The 14,371-nt window shown below is 39.7% G+C and overlaps 1 protein-coding gene across 3 annotated transcripts in view; it reads right to left on the bottom strand.

Moving 5' to 3' along the window:
- CHL1 (cell adhesion molecule L1 like) overlaps positions 1-14,371 on the bottom strand; it is an 81,355-nt gene that overhangs the window by 24,347 nt on the left and 42,637 nt on the right. For all 3 annotated transcript variants that reach the window (XM_075286803.1, XM_075286801.1, XM_075286802.1), the window contains exons 2-9: positions 13,045-13,207; positions 6,276-6,384; positions 5,994-6,184; positions 5,588-5,710; positions 4,683-4,853; positions 3,933-4,047; positions 1,726-1,910; positions 787-918 (exon numbers count right to left, since the gene is read on the bottom strand). In XM_075286803.1, coding sequence (XP_075142904.1) covers positions 787-918; positions 1,726-1,910; positions 3,933-4,047; positions 4,683-4,853; positions 5,588-5,710; positions 5,994-6,184; positions 6,276-6,384; positions 13,045-13,126 — 1,108 coding nt within the window. In that variant the 5' untranslated portion in view covers positions 13,127-13,207. The remainder of the gene's footprint in view (positions 1-786; positions 919-1,725; positions 1,911-3,932; positions 4,048-4,682; positions 4,854-5,587; positions 5,711-5,993; positions 6,185-6,275; positions 6,385-13,044; positions 13,208-14,371) is intronic.

Below are 14,371 nucleotides of genomic sequence, written 5' to 3'. Positions count from 1 at the left end.
ATTATTGGGTGATGGATGTTGGACCCCTCTGATCTATATTTAGGGTGCGTTCACACGATGTAAAATGGAGCGCAAGCTGGCGCGTATACGCGTGTCAGCATTTTGCGTGCTCAAAAAGATCCCATTGATTTCAATGGGAGTTACGAGCGTATACGCTGCGTTATTTGCGCCCACAAAATTACAGCCCAAATAATGGCTAATCCAACCACAATATATTAGATTGATAAACATATAAGTGTACATATCAATATATAAATGCATAAAGTGTCCCAATCAGGAACACTAATACATACCCATAGGCGTAGACATGTTTCCTACTCTTTAAATGTAGTAATGGTAAAAAGGGGGATATTCAGTACATCTCCAGTGGGACCATAAGAAACCCTTTTTTTTTTTTTATTGAGTTTTTGCTGCGTTTTTCTCTGCTTTTTTCCTTTCCCTAGTATAAATTTACTGATGACACTAGTGATTCCGCAGCTAAAATGAACATGCTGTATTTTTCCACATCCCAGCTCTTTTTTCCCACAATGTGTGGATGAAATTAACCTAAATCTCATTCACTTTGCTAGTATTTTAAAATTCAGCTTTTTTTTTTTTTTTAAAAAAAAAGGGGTCTCATAGTTACTTGTTATGCCAGTAAATACGCAACCCATTTAGTCTGATTTTTAATGTTTGATATTGGAGAATTTGATAACATGAGAACAAAAGCACGATGTGATCTTATAAGAGTAACCTATAAGGGCTACAATTACATAAAGTACTTTCAGTCCATATTGTATTTCTTACGTTTCATAGGGATCCCATTTCTTTGCCATTGTATGTCCGGCTGAGGTGTCCCAGCCGCTGAACAGTTGAGGATAACCTCAGACCCCACTCCTTGTATAGAGCTCTTCAGTTCTTTTTCCCATCTAGGAGGCTCTGAAATGGTGAATACAAAGCTAAACTGTGATGTCATCAGAAATCAATACATCATATGCACATTTTTCCAGTATGAGAGCAGAGAGATGAGTCATCAGCACAGCAGCCTATGCTGTACATACACATAGAGAATAGCAGAGGGTGCTCACAGACAACTTTCGGGTGCACGGAGAAGGCTAATTAGCATAGATATAAAAACAGACTTATTCAAAAACTACTGAGGCAATTTACATACAAAAGGTAGGCGTGGAATAGACTTTCTAAAGGCTATGCAAGTATTTGCTTAGCTAAAAATGACTTTTCCCAATGATAGAGCCTCTTTAAAGGGATTATGCTATTAAGGACACTTATTCCCAATCCACAGGATAGAGGATAAGTGTCTAATCGCTGAGGACCCTACCTTCAAGTCCCCCAGCAACCAGGAAACTAAAAGTCCCCTAAAGCCTTCTTGTAAAAGGAGTACCAATGCAGTTGTGTGTAGATTACAGTACCAGCAACCTCATAGCAGTGAATGGAGCACCAGTCACTCAAGCACATTGGTGCTGCATTCACAAGGAGGTTTAGGGGGACTTTCAGTACTCCTGATCATTTGGGCCCACAGCAATTGGATACTTTCCCCCTATCCTATGGATAGAGGATAAGTGTTTTAAACATTGCAACCCTTTAAACAATGTAGTTCCCCTAAATAACAGTGGAATGGGGGGGGGGGAGGTTTGGGGTCATTCAGTTTTTGGCAGGATGATTTACAAATATCTTTATCAAACAGTAATTTTACAGAATTATTGACAAGTTGAATCTTGTTTATACCTTCTACAATAACACGAAACCTTTGCTGAGCAGCACCCATCTCATTTGTGGCATCACATATATACACTCCTTCATCATCTTTAGTAATGTCCTTGATCTTCAGTAATGTCCCATGACCCTCTACTACGGCACGATACTTTATGGATTCTTCCCCTTCTTTTCTCCATTCCTTTGTAGGGGTGGGCCTTAAAACCATTCATTTCATTAGTATGTACAGAAATAACAGACTGTGCAGTATTAATCTATCATAAGTCAGTGTAATTGATGGACATCAATGTGCTTTATAAATGGCTACGTGATAGCTCTTACAAAATTGGCTATCATATGGCCATTTTTCCTGTTCATTTGAACAAGGCTTTAGTGTACGTGTGTGGCTAAAATATGAAAACTAGATTGTAATTCCCCTTAGAAACATAGTTAGTATGCTATATAAATAATGTAAAATAATATAGATATTGGTTGACTTACAGAGACACCAAAACAGAATGTTCTAGCTGTAAAAAGCAATGTAAAAAAAAGCTTACCCCTCATTCACATCTGCGTTTGGTAATCCTTTCGGGGAGTCTGCATAGGGACCCCCCAAACAGAATACTAAACGCATTGGCAAGCGCTGTGCAGTGAAAGCACACGGACCCCATAGACTGTAATGGGGTCCATGTGCTCTCCGCGCAGTGTCCGTACGGAACATGTGGACAGAAAAGTACTTTGTTATCTACTTTCACGTCTGCATGACTCATGCGGGGAACTTGCAGAGAACACATGGACCCCATTATAGTCTATGGGGTCTTTGTGCTTTCACTGCTCACCGCTTGCCAATGCGTTTGGTATTACGTTCGGGGGGTCCCCATGTTACCAAATGCAGATGTGAACAAGGGGTTAGAATTATATAAAAAAAATAAAGAAATAATATTCACGATAAAGATCACACTGCTGACATTCTGCTTCTTCCTGGGTCCTTATGGTCTCTGCATGCTGACCTCCAATGATGTCATCCTAATACGGCATCTAACTGCTGCAGACCATCAGTGGCAACCTCAGGGGTGTTTACATGTAACCACAGCAATCACATGACCGCTCCAGGGATATGGGTAATTACAGATATTTTTTTTTAATTGAAGTAAAGTAGAAGTTAGGCGAGGGGAGGGGGTTTAGTTTAGGAGTTAATTCCTAGTTTATCCTGGACAACCCCTTTATTGAACTGCATTAAACTACAAGAGCAAGAGCAGCCTCCCAAAAATGGCCGCCGGCCGGCATGCGCAGTCGGCTCTACTAGTGTCTCACTGGCAGAGCCAACTGTGCAGGCTTTGGAGGTGACGCAGGAGGAAGATGACAGAGAAGGGGAGGATCCAGCCGAAGATAGAGGCGTTGCAGGATCGTGTTCTCGAGCAGCAGTGGGGACACCCTCATCGCATTTTCAGCGCTAGGGCCCATCCCCATCGCTGCCAGAGAACTAATTTACATACCGGTAAAAACCGGTATTTCTAAGGAACGGCGTGGCAGAGATCACATCTAAAGGTAAGAGACGAATAGCCTTTCTAAAGGCTATTCCGACGTCTTATCCACAAAAAAAGAGGTTTTAATAGTAGAATCCCTTTAAGCCTAAGTCTCGTTTTTGCAAAATGGATCATAAAAAAAACACTACAAAAAAACTGCGGTGGAAGCGCATTGAATTTTTTTCTACATTGTTTGTCATTGCATTTTTGCAGAGTTTTCCTCTGTGGACTTTCTGCCCCTATTATACGTATATGGAAACGCCAGCGCTCCTGCAGGTATAATTGACATGGTGCGATTTCCGAACATGCCGGTGTTTTGAAGCACAGTTTTTCTGCTGCAGAATTTTTTTGTGTGGATGGGATTCAGCAGAATCTCATTCAGTTTGCAGGTACTGTAAACCGCAGTGTTCTTTGCTGCGGGACTTCTGCATAGACAAAAACACTGCGTTTTTGCAACGTGAGGCTTCAGCCTAATGGTATGTGCAGCCAACTAGTGACTGAAGCTACCAAACATCACAGAGCGTTCAGCTTTCAATTGTATTACTTTTTAGTATGACTTGTCAGTTTGCACATTGTGTTTTTCACCAAGAGTATATTAAATATTAACAAGATACTTATTTATTTACAGACAATAGATTTCTCACTCCCTACTGTAAAGTCTAGTCATTACTCAATTGTCAAGCCAATTCTGTATGTGTTATTGATGTAACTCACAATCCTTCAGCGATGCACTCCAACTGCAGGACTTCACCTTTCAACACTACAATTGGGTGACCCATCTCTCCTTGGGTCGTTAGTATGTTTGGTGCTCGATTTTTTATGGCATCACCTAAAAATATAATACATAGTTTAATAAAATGATTAAAAATTGGAAAGGAATTTTGTAAGTCGCAACACTATTGTATTTTGTCTTTAGAAATATACAGTAGGATGTAAGTGAGAAATGGTTTCCGGAATAGTACAAGTAAGAATTCGGTAGAGGGACCTTCATTTTGGAAGAAATTACTGTCTTTCACTATTTGGGGTTTAAAAGGCATAACTGTACTCATTAAAAATTACATAATACTGTCAGAAAGACTTGAGATTTTGGCCATGGCCATATGTAAGATCACTACCAACCAACATAAAAAAAAGCATTTCCTTTTTCCCGTAAGAAGAGGAGGTCAAATTCACAAAGCAGGTCTATAAGAATTATAATATACTTGCATTGTGAGTTTGACTTCTGTGTATCACTGTGTGCATCAGAGGAACAGAGAGAAAGCCTGTGCTCAGGATGGGAGCACATAACTTCACGATACACCTGTTAGTAAGTTATTCAGTAACAATACTCCACACAGAGGCTCATTCTCAAACAGGAAAGGAGAAGCAATTTTATTTTCTACTGGAATGTTACTTCAAATATCAGTGACTCAAATTCAGACCCAATGTCCCAACTTTGATAGACTGTTAGCCAAAATGTCTTACTGTGATGTATACTGAGTTTCACTGGCATCCTCTGTGACATATGTCTGATCCTGGAATATACAGCGACACAGAAATAATCTATCTTGCTGTCCATATGAACAACATGTGCAAAGTATAATTTTCCATCAAGTCCAACAGAGACACGCTTGGTCAGAGGGATCTGTCGCAGATCTAGAACAAAGTAGAATGACAAGAATCAAACCTATAATGCAGCTTTTTACTGTCAAGATTTAGAGCAACCTGAAAGGGTTTATAGAAGAGATGTTCAGCATCACATCTTCTAGGGATCAATACCTGATCTTATCAGAAACTGCTCCTTTAAACGTTCACATAATGTTTGTCCTAACTGATATATAAGGATTTCCATATTACATATCACCGCTGAACATCCCCCTACACTACAGTGATCAGTAAATAACTTAAAAGATGCTGAATGGAGTGGAGACTAGTTTTTGTGATCTATAGACAGAAGATGAAGAAATGTGGAAATTCTGCTCTCTAATTCTCTCTCACTCATTCAGAAACTGCAGCAACATGGGTGACTATATAGAGAAGTACTGAACAGTACTTAAGAAAGAAAACTTACTACTCACTCCCCTCTGTATAAACTTACAAAATGTAACATGTCAGTAAGCTTACAGTCTGTCTTGGATGACCAAGATAGATTTAGTAGATATTTCAGAATGAGTAAATAATTTGAGAGAGAAGGAAAAAGCCTGGAGAAAGAGGTGTTTTCTCTCATAATATATATTACAAATTTTATTATTTTCACTTGCACTATTGAATTGTACAAAGTTTGTTGAAAAGTTAGTGACCATTTAAGCCCTAAATAACAAGAAGCAGGGACAATACATTACAAATCCAGATTAATAGCGCTATTATCCAGGTAGGCTGCATATCCTTACCTTGTGTCATCCAAACTACATTGACTGGAGGAATACCAGGAGGAGGGTCACAACTTAAAACCAATGGATCCCCCTCTTCTAACACTACTGGGGGAATAACCTCTTTTGGAAATCTGGGAACTCCTAAAGAATAAGAAAATGTATTAAAACCCATTTAATAGTTAAATTGACCAGACAGTTGACATTTTAAGGGATTACCAATGTCTTATCCTTAAAAGAAAGGTGATCATCAAGTGAAGGATCAGTTTAATAGGACTATTATCGTCCCCGGTTAGTACGGCTAGACATACAAAATATGCAGAGACCCAGCCATCACCATGCTCTGGCACTGAAGCCTCATAGAAAAAAATTGAGAAAACATCTTTTTAACCTGTAAAAACACAAGGAGCCTCTGTCCTTAACATACCTGGAATGAGAAAGGTTGTCTCTTCTGATATGGCAGTTCCTAACTTATTGGTGGCATAACATCTGTATGTTCCATTGTAGGATAAAATGTTACCATCATTGTGAATAGTAAATGAGCCAGAATCATTCATAGTCCTGACATTCTGGTCTGTAAATGGATTATATGGATGGCCATTCTTCGTCCAATGATATCTAATATAATGAGGTATGAAAAGATGTTATATTTCAGTATGCAATATCAAAAAGAAGTTATAAGAGCTATAAAAGTTAATGTAAAACTTACTCGGGAGCTGGGTTTCCTTTAGCTTTACACTCAATAGTGAAATCTTCTCCTACAGGAAAAGCAACTTGGATACCTTTGGTAAATTCGATAATCGTTGGCAATTGCTCCACTGCAAGGAATACGGTTTAAGTAAGTTTGACATAGGAGATTAGATATTCATCAGTCAAGTTACAAAGTACACAAGAATTCACATATAAATGGTCATGAATACATATGAAGATTATGTGTACTGTATATTTACCTATACAGCATACACCCTAACTAAAGTCTTGTGAAGATCATGAAGACTTTCCCCAAGGTTCAACTCCCAATAATGCATGGACTCCAATGAATGTGTCTTGAAAAAAGTTACTACATAAAAGGTTACTATCTTAGATATCAGACAACTTAGTTTAATTTAATTGACCATGTGATTCTGGATCAAATAGTAATGTCCTTCCTTAAAAAATGTTACTGTTTTCTGCTTGAAAACCTCTCTAAAGTTCCTGGTACTAGGTGTCTACCTTCTTCCTAATTTGCTGTTCATTCTCTGTTACTCAGGACATTCCATCTTTAGATACCAGCAGGCTAAAGACAAAAACACAGTGAGCAAAGAAGGGAAAGGCAGGTCTTTCTTCACAACTTTCCCTGCGTGTACGCTGCAGAGCGATGAGTCTGCAGCTTCTCACAGTGAGTGTAAGAAGAGTTTATTTACTTATTTCCAGGGACGTATTTTTCAGACTATAAGACGAACTGGACTATAAGACGCACCCAGGTTTTAGAGGAGAAAAATAGGGTAAAAAAAATTTCAGGCAAAAAATGGTAAAATATTTAATATATGGGAGTTGTAGTTTTGGAACAGCTGCAAGGCCACATTGACAGGTGACCCTGCAGCTGTAAGGGGATGTATAGGGCACTTTTGATTTTGACGTTCACTGTACATAAAAATATTAGTAGACCGGGCATTTTCAGACACAGGGATACCTAATGTGTATGTTTCACAGTAATGTTATACTTTTATATGTATTCTAGGGAAAGGAGGTGAACTTTTATTTATTTTATTTTTTATTATATTTTTTTTAAGTGGTTTTTTTTTTTTTTTTTTTTTACTATTTTAATATCCCCCGCCTAGGGGGCTTGAACCTGCAATCATTTGATTGCAAGTCCCATAGACGGCAATACAAGTGTATTGCCGTCTATGGGAGATTCTATACATTACTATCGCGGAGGGTCATAGACCAGCCGCGATAGTAATATATATCTATGACAAGCCTCGGAGCCTTCATTAGGCTCCCAGCTGTCATCGGAACAGGTCGGCTCCTGCGGCCTCGCCGTGCAGGAGCCAGCCTGCATCACTAAAGGTATGGGGCCGGTGGGGGGGGCTAACTGACTGCCGGGACCTGTGGAGGAGGAGTGGGTTTGCAGCATGGCCGCGCTACTGCCACCGCTGGTTTTCTTCAGCGGCAGTAGCGCGGCAATCTGCAGGCCCCGGCAGCTAAGTCAGTCCCCGGCATCTGCTGTAATAGACCGGCGGATGCCGGGGACTGTCTTAGCTGCCGGGGCCTGCAGTATAGTCACGCTCCTGCCGCTGAAGAAAACCAGCGGTGGCAGTAGCGCGGCAATCTGCAGGCCCCGGCAGCTAAGACACTCCCCGGCATCCGCCGGTCTATTACAGCAGATGCCGGGGACTGTCTTAGCTGCCGGGGCCTGCAGATTGCCGCGCTACTGCCGCTGAAGAAAACCAGCGGTGGCAGTAGCACGGCCATGCTGCAAACCCACATTCAGACTATAAGACGCACCCTCATTTTCCTCCGAAATTTGGGGGAAAAAAAGTGCGTCTTATAGTCCGAAAAATACGAAGTTATATGGCTCTAGAGGATCAGGAGACCCAAGGGCTTCATTGAAGCATAAGGCAACAGTTTTATACACAACAAATGGTAAGTGGGGGCTCTCTTACAAACTTTGCAGGAACTTCTCGTTAAGCCTCTACTTCTGACTAGCATCATGTGTTTCTGTTCATGGGATGTTATAGACAGAAATCAGATTTTCTGATTGTGTTCAGATTTCTCTTTCTGTCCCAGGGATCTTTTTAGCTCCATCATAACTACAGATTGAGCCAAAGATTCATTTTTCTTTGGTTTTGGGTGGTCAGCCCAAATATTTTTTTCAGGTTGAATAAGTTTGTCATGAACCAGAAGTGAAATTATTATTCTCTGGGGTCTCTTCAGATACCCAAGAGAGGTAATGAAGGTGACTATAACTGTTTGTGGCTTAGTATAGTCTGTAATCTGAAGAATTTTGCTATTTTATAGTTACTCTTGGCAGAATTACATGTAAAGACACCAGTAGTAGCAATTATGGATGCGGGAGGAGTCACACTGCCTTGTATTGTACATGCACCCTATCTAACAGAGAAATGCAAAATGTGTTGCATCCATAATGGGGTTATTAGCAGCAGAAAAATTGTTAGGAAATCATATGTGACAACTTATATAGCCAGAGACCAGACTGCCCAACAAGACCCTGCACATATTTCAAGCTTTTAAATATAATGCAGTTATTTTCGAGGCGCTTTGTTTATTATTCACATCAATTTGCTATATTTCTATATGCTTGATTTTTGTATTTGAGCTGCAAATATAAATGTAATTGTTGCCTATTAAGACAGAACCCGCTATATAGGGCTGTATTTGTACATTAGTAAAATGCTCCTGTCTATGGTTCCCATTTCACTGCACAGAAGAGGGTACTGTTGGAAGAAAAGCTTTTCCTGTAGAGGTGTTCTTCCTGTAATAGGTGCAGGCAGAACAGAAAATAGCGAGACCTTGTGCCCTCAGTATTGTCTGAAGTATTTCTGCTCTTATAGCTACTGGTCATTTCCCAAGGCTCTACGTGTTTCAACACTTTTGTTTCATCAGGAGTCTAATGATGAGGGCATTGAGTTTGTAAATACTGCTGGCTCGATAATGTGCCCTGTAGGCATTATGTACAAACTTAGTGTCCTCAACTACAATGTTGAAAAGCACAGAGCCCTGCGAGATGACCAGTAGCTATAGGAACAGAAGTGCTTCAGACAAAGCTAATGGCATGAGGTCGCTCGCTGCCTTCCATTCCACCCTTGCCTATTAGAGAACAAATACGGCTAAAAGGTTGGCTTTCTTTCTAGCTGTACTGTTTTCTGTTCAAAGAAAGGGGAACGGTGCAAAGGAAAAATTTTGTAGGTGTGCAAAATGTAGCCCTGTGTAATGGGTAACTTAACTGGCAGGCTAAACATAGCTTTGGGGTTAATAATCGTAAATCATTTTCCAGATATTAATAAAGGTTATATTTTAGCTTCTTCTCTTGTAGAAATGATTAATTCAGTTTTTACTAAGGATCAAACGGTGTTATTATTGTGTAAGATAAAGTATATAAAGTAGCCTAGTGTTATAAATCTGTGTATTACTTATATTGAGATTAAACATTGTATTAAAGTAGATGCCACATGCAGGCTACATCTGATCTGGAAGAGCTAAGTAAAAAGGGCTTAAAATGGCATAAAATACTCATACTCAGGTCATACTCGCCTTAAGGCCCCTTGGCGCACCACCATGGGCTAGGTCATTGTGCTATCTGACCCATTCATTTCTTTCGGCCTACGCACATGACCATATATTACACGGATCAGTGTGTGGGCCGTCAGTCCGGGCCACAAAACTCAAGACAGGTCCTATTCCTGCCGGTTTTGCAGCTGTACTTTCATGGTCCCAAATAATTGAATGAATGAATCATGACCGGTGCGCGAGCGACGCAATGACTGCCGGCGGCCTGCAATCCTCTGCCACTCATAATCCATCACTTACCAGTTCTAACATGGGATCTAAAATGAGCATGTCCATTCTTTTTTTCTGGGAGCTGGAACAAACAGCTCCTGGAAAAAAGACCTGATGGGCTCCCATTGATTTCAATGGGAGCCGTCTTTTTGGCCAGGATTTTGAGGCGAATACGGCCACAAAATCCTGACCAAAAAGCCCAGTGTGAACTTACCCTTAACCTGCCATCCTGATTTAGGAGCTCCGGCACAACTACCACCTTTGTGAACCCTATAGCTATGCTACTGTATAGATGCTTTCTTAATCCATAAAACTCCTAGACATGTGCAACAGAATGCCCTGATGCATCCAAATCCTTTTCTGACATCGCTATGTGCCCTTGCTTCAGATCTATAAAAATAGTTCTTCCTTCTCATTATGACCTATTAATTTAGTGGGGATGACTGATTTGCCTTATTTATTATGGATCATTATAATACATTATTTACAAGGCATCAGCCTAATTCACAATGATGTATAATCCGGAAAAAGCAATGTAAGTGGCAATAAGATAAGAGAGTAAACAGGAGCTGTCAACCAGTGTAATAATGAAGAGGGTAGAAGATGACAGGGACTGTGCAGTGCATAGGATCCGGATATCACTAGAGGAATATATCAGGGTTAATTGTAGATGCCTGGTAATTTAGAGATATCACCATTGATATGTCCTGACAAGGTTGTACAATATTCATTATGGGAATGGCAGCACAATGGAAGATGTGTATCTGTATGACTAAAGATGAATTACTTTTATGGCTGCCAATTATTCTCTTACAATATTCTGCATAATATAGGACAATTATTTGGGCTGCTCAATGGATCTGCATTTAGGAAAATAAAGTTTGGTTTAGACTTGTTAGATTCAGTGTTACCTTGGAAATAGTTCAAAGACGATCATAAAGTATCCAAATTATGCATCATTTATGGGAATGTCTAATAAGCTCTGCTTGTTCTATCGGGGAAAGATTTGCACAGTTTGTAGCATGTTTGCACATGCCGAATACATTCATGTTTCTATGGCAACTAAAGGTGCTTTCGCTCGGATTTGCCTTGATTTCTAGTCTAGAATGGATCTCTGCATACTTATGAATAACATACATGACAGCTACTAAATTTTTCATAATACAAATTACAGATCAGTTATGAATTTACAATGTTAATGTTTACTTCAGTAGGAATAGTCACGTTTTAAGGCGTAAAGCTAACAAGCTAGAAAAATCTATACTTCGTAAAATATCTTAGTGTAATATTCCCCAACACACAAGGTATGTGTTCACTCCAGATAGAATTCTACAATGGGTAGTAAGGGCTGGTATGAAAGTATACTCTCGGAAAATATTTACTGTCCCAAATATATAGGAAATTACCATATATACTCCAGTATAAGCCGACCCGAATATAAGCCGAGGCCCCTAATTTTACCACAAAAACTGGGAAAACTTATTGACTCGAGTATAAGCCGGGGGGGGGGGGGGGGGGGGAATGCAGCAGCTACTGGAAAATTTCAAAAATTAAAATGGTCGGAGTTTTTGGGTGCAGTAGTTGCTGGGTGCTGGGAAAAGGGAGGGGGTGTTTTGGTTGTCTGTCTGCCCCTTCCCTGATCTTGAGGACTGTTTTTTGTTCCCCCACTTGGAATTCAGTCTGGCTGAATATAGGGTATCTGCAGTGCTCCTATTAACCCCTTCCCGACGGAACAGGAGCACTGCAGATACCCTATATTCAGTAGACCGGGCACTTTCAGACACAGGGATACCTAATGTGTATGTGTTTCACAGTCATTTTCTACTTTTGTGTGTATTCTAGGGAAAGGAGGGATTTAGAACTTTTATTTTTTTATTTTTTGTTAAATCTTCTTTTCTTTTTTTTTTTTTGCACTATTTTATGGGAGATTCTATACATTAATATTGTGGCTGGTCATTGACCCCCCCCCCCCCCCTAAAAAAAAAAAAAATTGTATAAAAAACAAACTGTTATATTGGCCTCTGACTACAGGGTACATATTAAAGTTCTTGAGTGTTACCTCACTGCTCTTCTCACTGAAGAGACTAAATATATCTCCTCTCCTCTTGGACTACTAGTACTGGATGGTTCAGAACAAAATGATGTTTTACATAGATTAAATCCCATACTTCAGCCAGAAGAATGCTGGGCAAGGAACATAAAAGCCTTGTCTGCAATTTTTAAGGTGTTGGTCAAAAACATATGTTTACCTAATAGGAAGTGAGTAATACAAAATGTAATATAACAAGGAGTTAATTTGCAGTCAGACAAATGTAATACATATGTCTAATGAAAGGTGTGAAATGTGAAGTAAAGCTCCACCCTGCAGCTACTTTCAAGATTATGTTCAGAACATATATAAATAGTAAATCCCTTGAATGAGAACAATGTACAGATTATGTAGTACAATCCTTTTGGTCCTCACTCTATACACAATGTAGCTCTGGTGCTGTAGCCAAGAACAGATCGGTGTGAGTCCACCTCCCGACACCCCAAGTGATCATCTATTCTGAGAATAGGTTAGCAATATTACAAACCGTATAAAACTTGGAAAATCCTTTTAATGCCCCCTTAAGTCCTTTTATGATCTCTTGGAGTAACTATTTAATATTATTAACACACACACAAACATACCACCATCACAAACCCAAACTGTAGCCAGAGTCACCATGACCAATGTCAACAAAAATACCATAAAGCGACGGTATAATGGATCCTCCAATGTAATAAAGAAATAAGGGACTATATAAAAGATTCTATCAAACTCACTGAAACAGCAAACCCATTCTAATATTATATGTTTGTATTAATGTACATACTCCTCTACTTCACTATATATGGCTATAATATGGGTATTTGTAAAATTAATCTGAAAAAAAATTTGACTTTTTTTATGCAATAAATTTTAATTTCAACTCCCTTTGAAAAAACCAGCTTACCTTCAAGTGGAATTTCAACAGCCCTAAAGCATTTTATAAATGACAGGAGACAGAAAACAACTCTTCTCCATAGGCAGAGCATTTTCTTTATGGTGCGACTGTTTGATCGTGGCCGTCGTCCTTCCGCCCGTCAATCATAAAGCACATTAGACAATCGCTGCACCTGCAGAACAAGACAATGGAGATCATTGTTATTCAGCATGAAAGGCTACACAGCACAAAAGAATCCCATCTATCACATACTACACAGGTGGATATGAAACATGCTTCAGTATGCTGGTAATATTGTATTGCTAGTTATTATATTATATCCTGTATTCACTTTTGTGTTGGATCAGCTGCTTAACCATCAAAGACTTGGCTGTCGACCATTAGTATACCCGAGCCACGGGAGAAGCTGATACTTTGTGACCGATTCTTGTAATTATCTGTCTTATGTATAATTTGGTACTGTGCTCATGAATAGGACAGCCCGTATAGGCCCATCGTCTGACACTTTGCTCTGTGCACACCAGCAATTGAAGCTGGTTGTACAGTCACAGGCCATAAAACTTGGAATTTTTACCTCTTTAAAGGGAATCTAAATTATCTATTATTTCATATTATATTATATTATTTCACTGAGTCCCATAATAGGCTGTCACTTGGAGAACACTTTTCAGCATTATCTTATTATTTATGGGCAGGATCAGGGAAATATTATAGAGAGGACACACAACAATACATAGGACAATCCTTTAAATCTCTGGTGAGAATTTTGTACTTTGAGGGCATAAACTAGTCATGTATTTTATGGTACTGCTACCAGGGAAAGAGATGTCTTAATTTTTTTTCCCCAGGAGTCTCCACCACATGTTGCTGAAAAGCAGTTTTTTTTGTTGTAGATTTCGCTGCAGTTTTTTAAGTCAAGAGAGACTTAAAGAGGAATGGGAAATATAAAGGAGACACTAATACTATCTCCTTCTGCTAAATCCACTCCTAGCTTTAGCTCAAAGAAATGCAACACAATCTGTAACACAATAAGGAGCTTTTCCACAAAGGGTGGTCTTAGCCTTAGGCTATATGCACACAACCGTGTGCATGTGTCTGGTCCGTGGTTGAACAGCAAGGATGGCACATGGATGATATCTGCGTGCCACCATTGCCTCCACTGCCCTATTTATTGTCTTCAGTGAGTCAGGGCTTAAACATGGAGCAGTATAAGACCAGTCCTGAGTTTTTCTCTGGGCTCATGGCTGCCTGCACTGACCCGTGATAATAGATGGGCAGGGGTTAATTAAGGATACCATGCGCCCCCGGCTGTACGTAAAGCACAAGCCACCCACTT

This window comes from Leptodactylus fuscus, chromosome 9, assembly GCF_031893055.1.
Source record: "Leptodactylus fuscus isolate aLepFus1 chromosome 9, aLepFus1.hap2, whole genome shotgun sequence".
Classification (NCBI taxonomy): Eukaryota; Metazoa; Chordata; class Amphibia; order Anura; family Leptodactylidae; genus Leptodactylus; species Leptodactylus fuscus.
The sequence above is the reverse complement of the archived record's forward strand: the minus strand, read 5'-3'. Positions and strand labels throughout refer to the sequence as shown.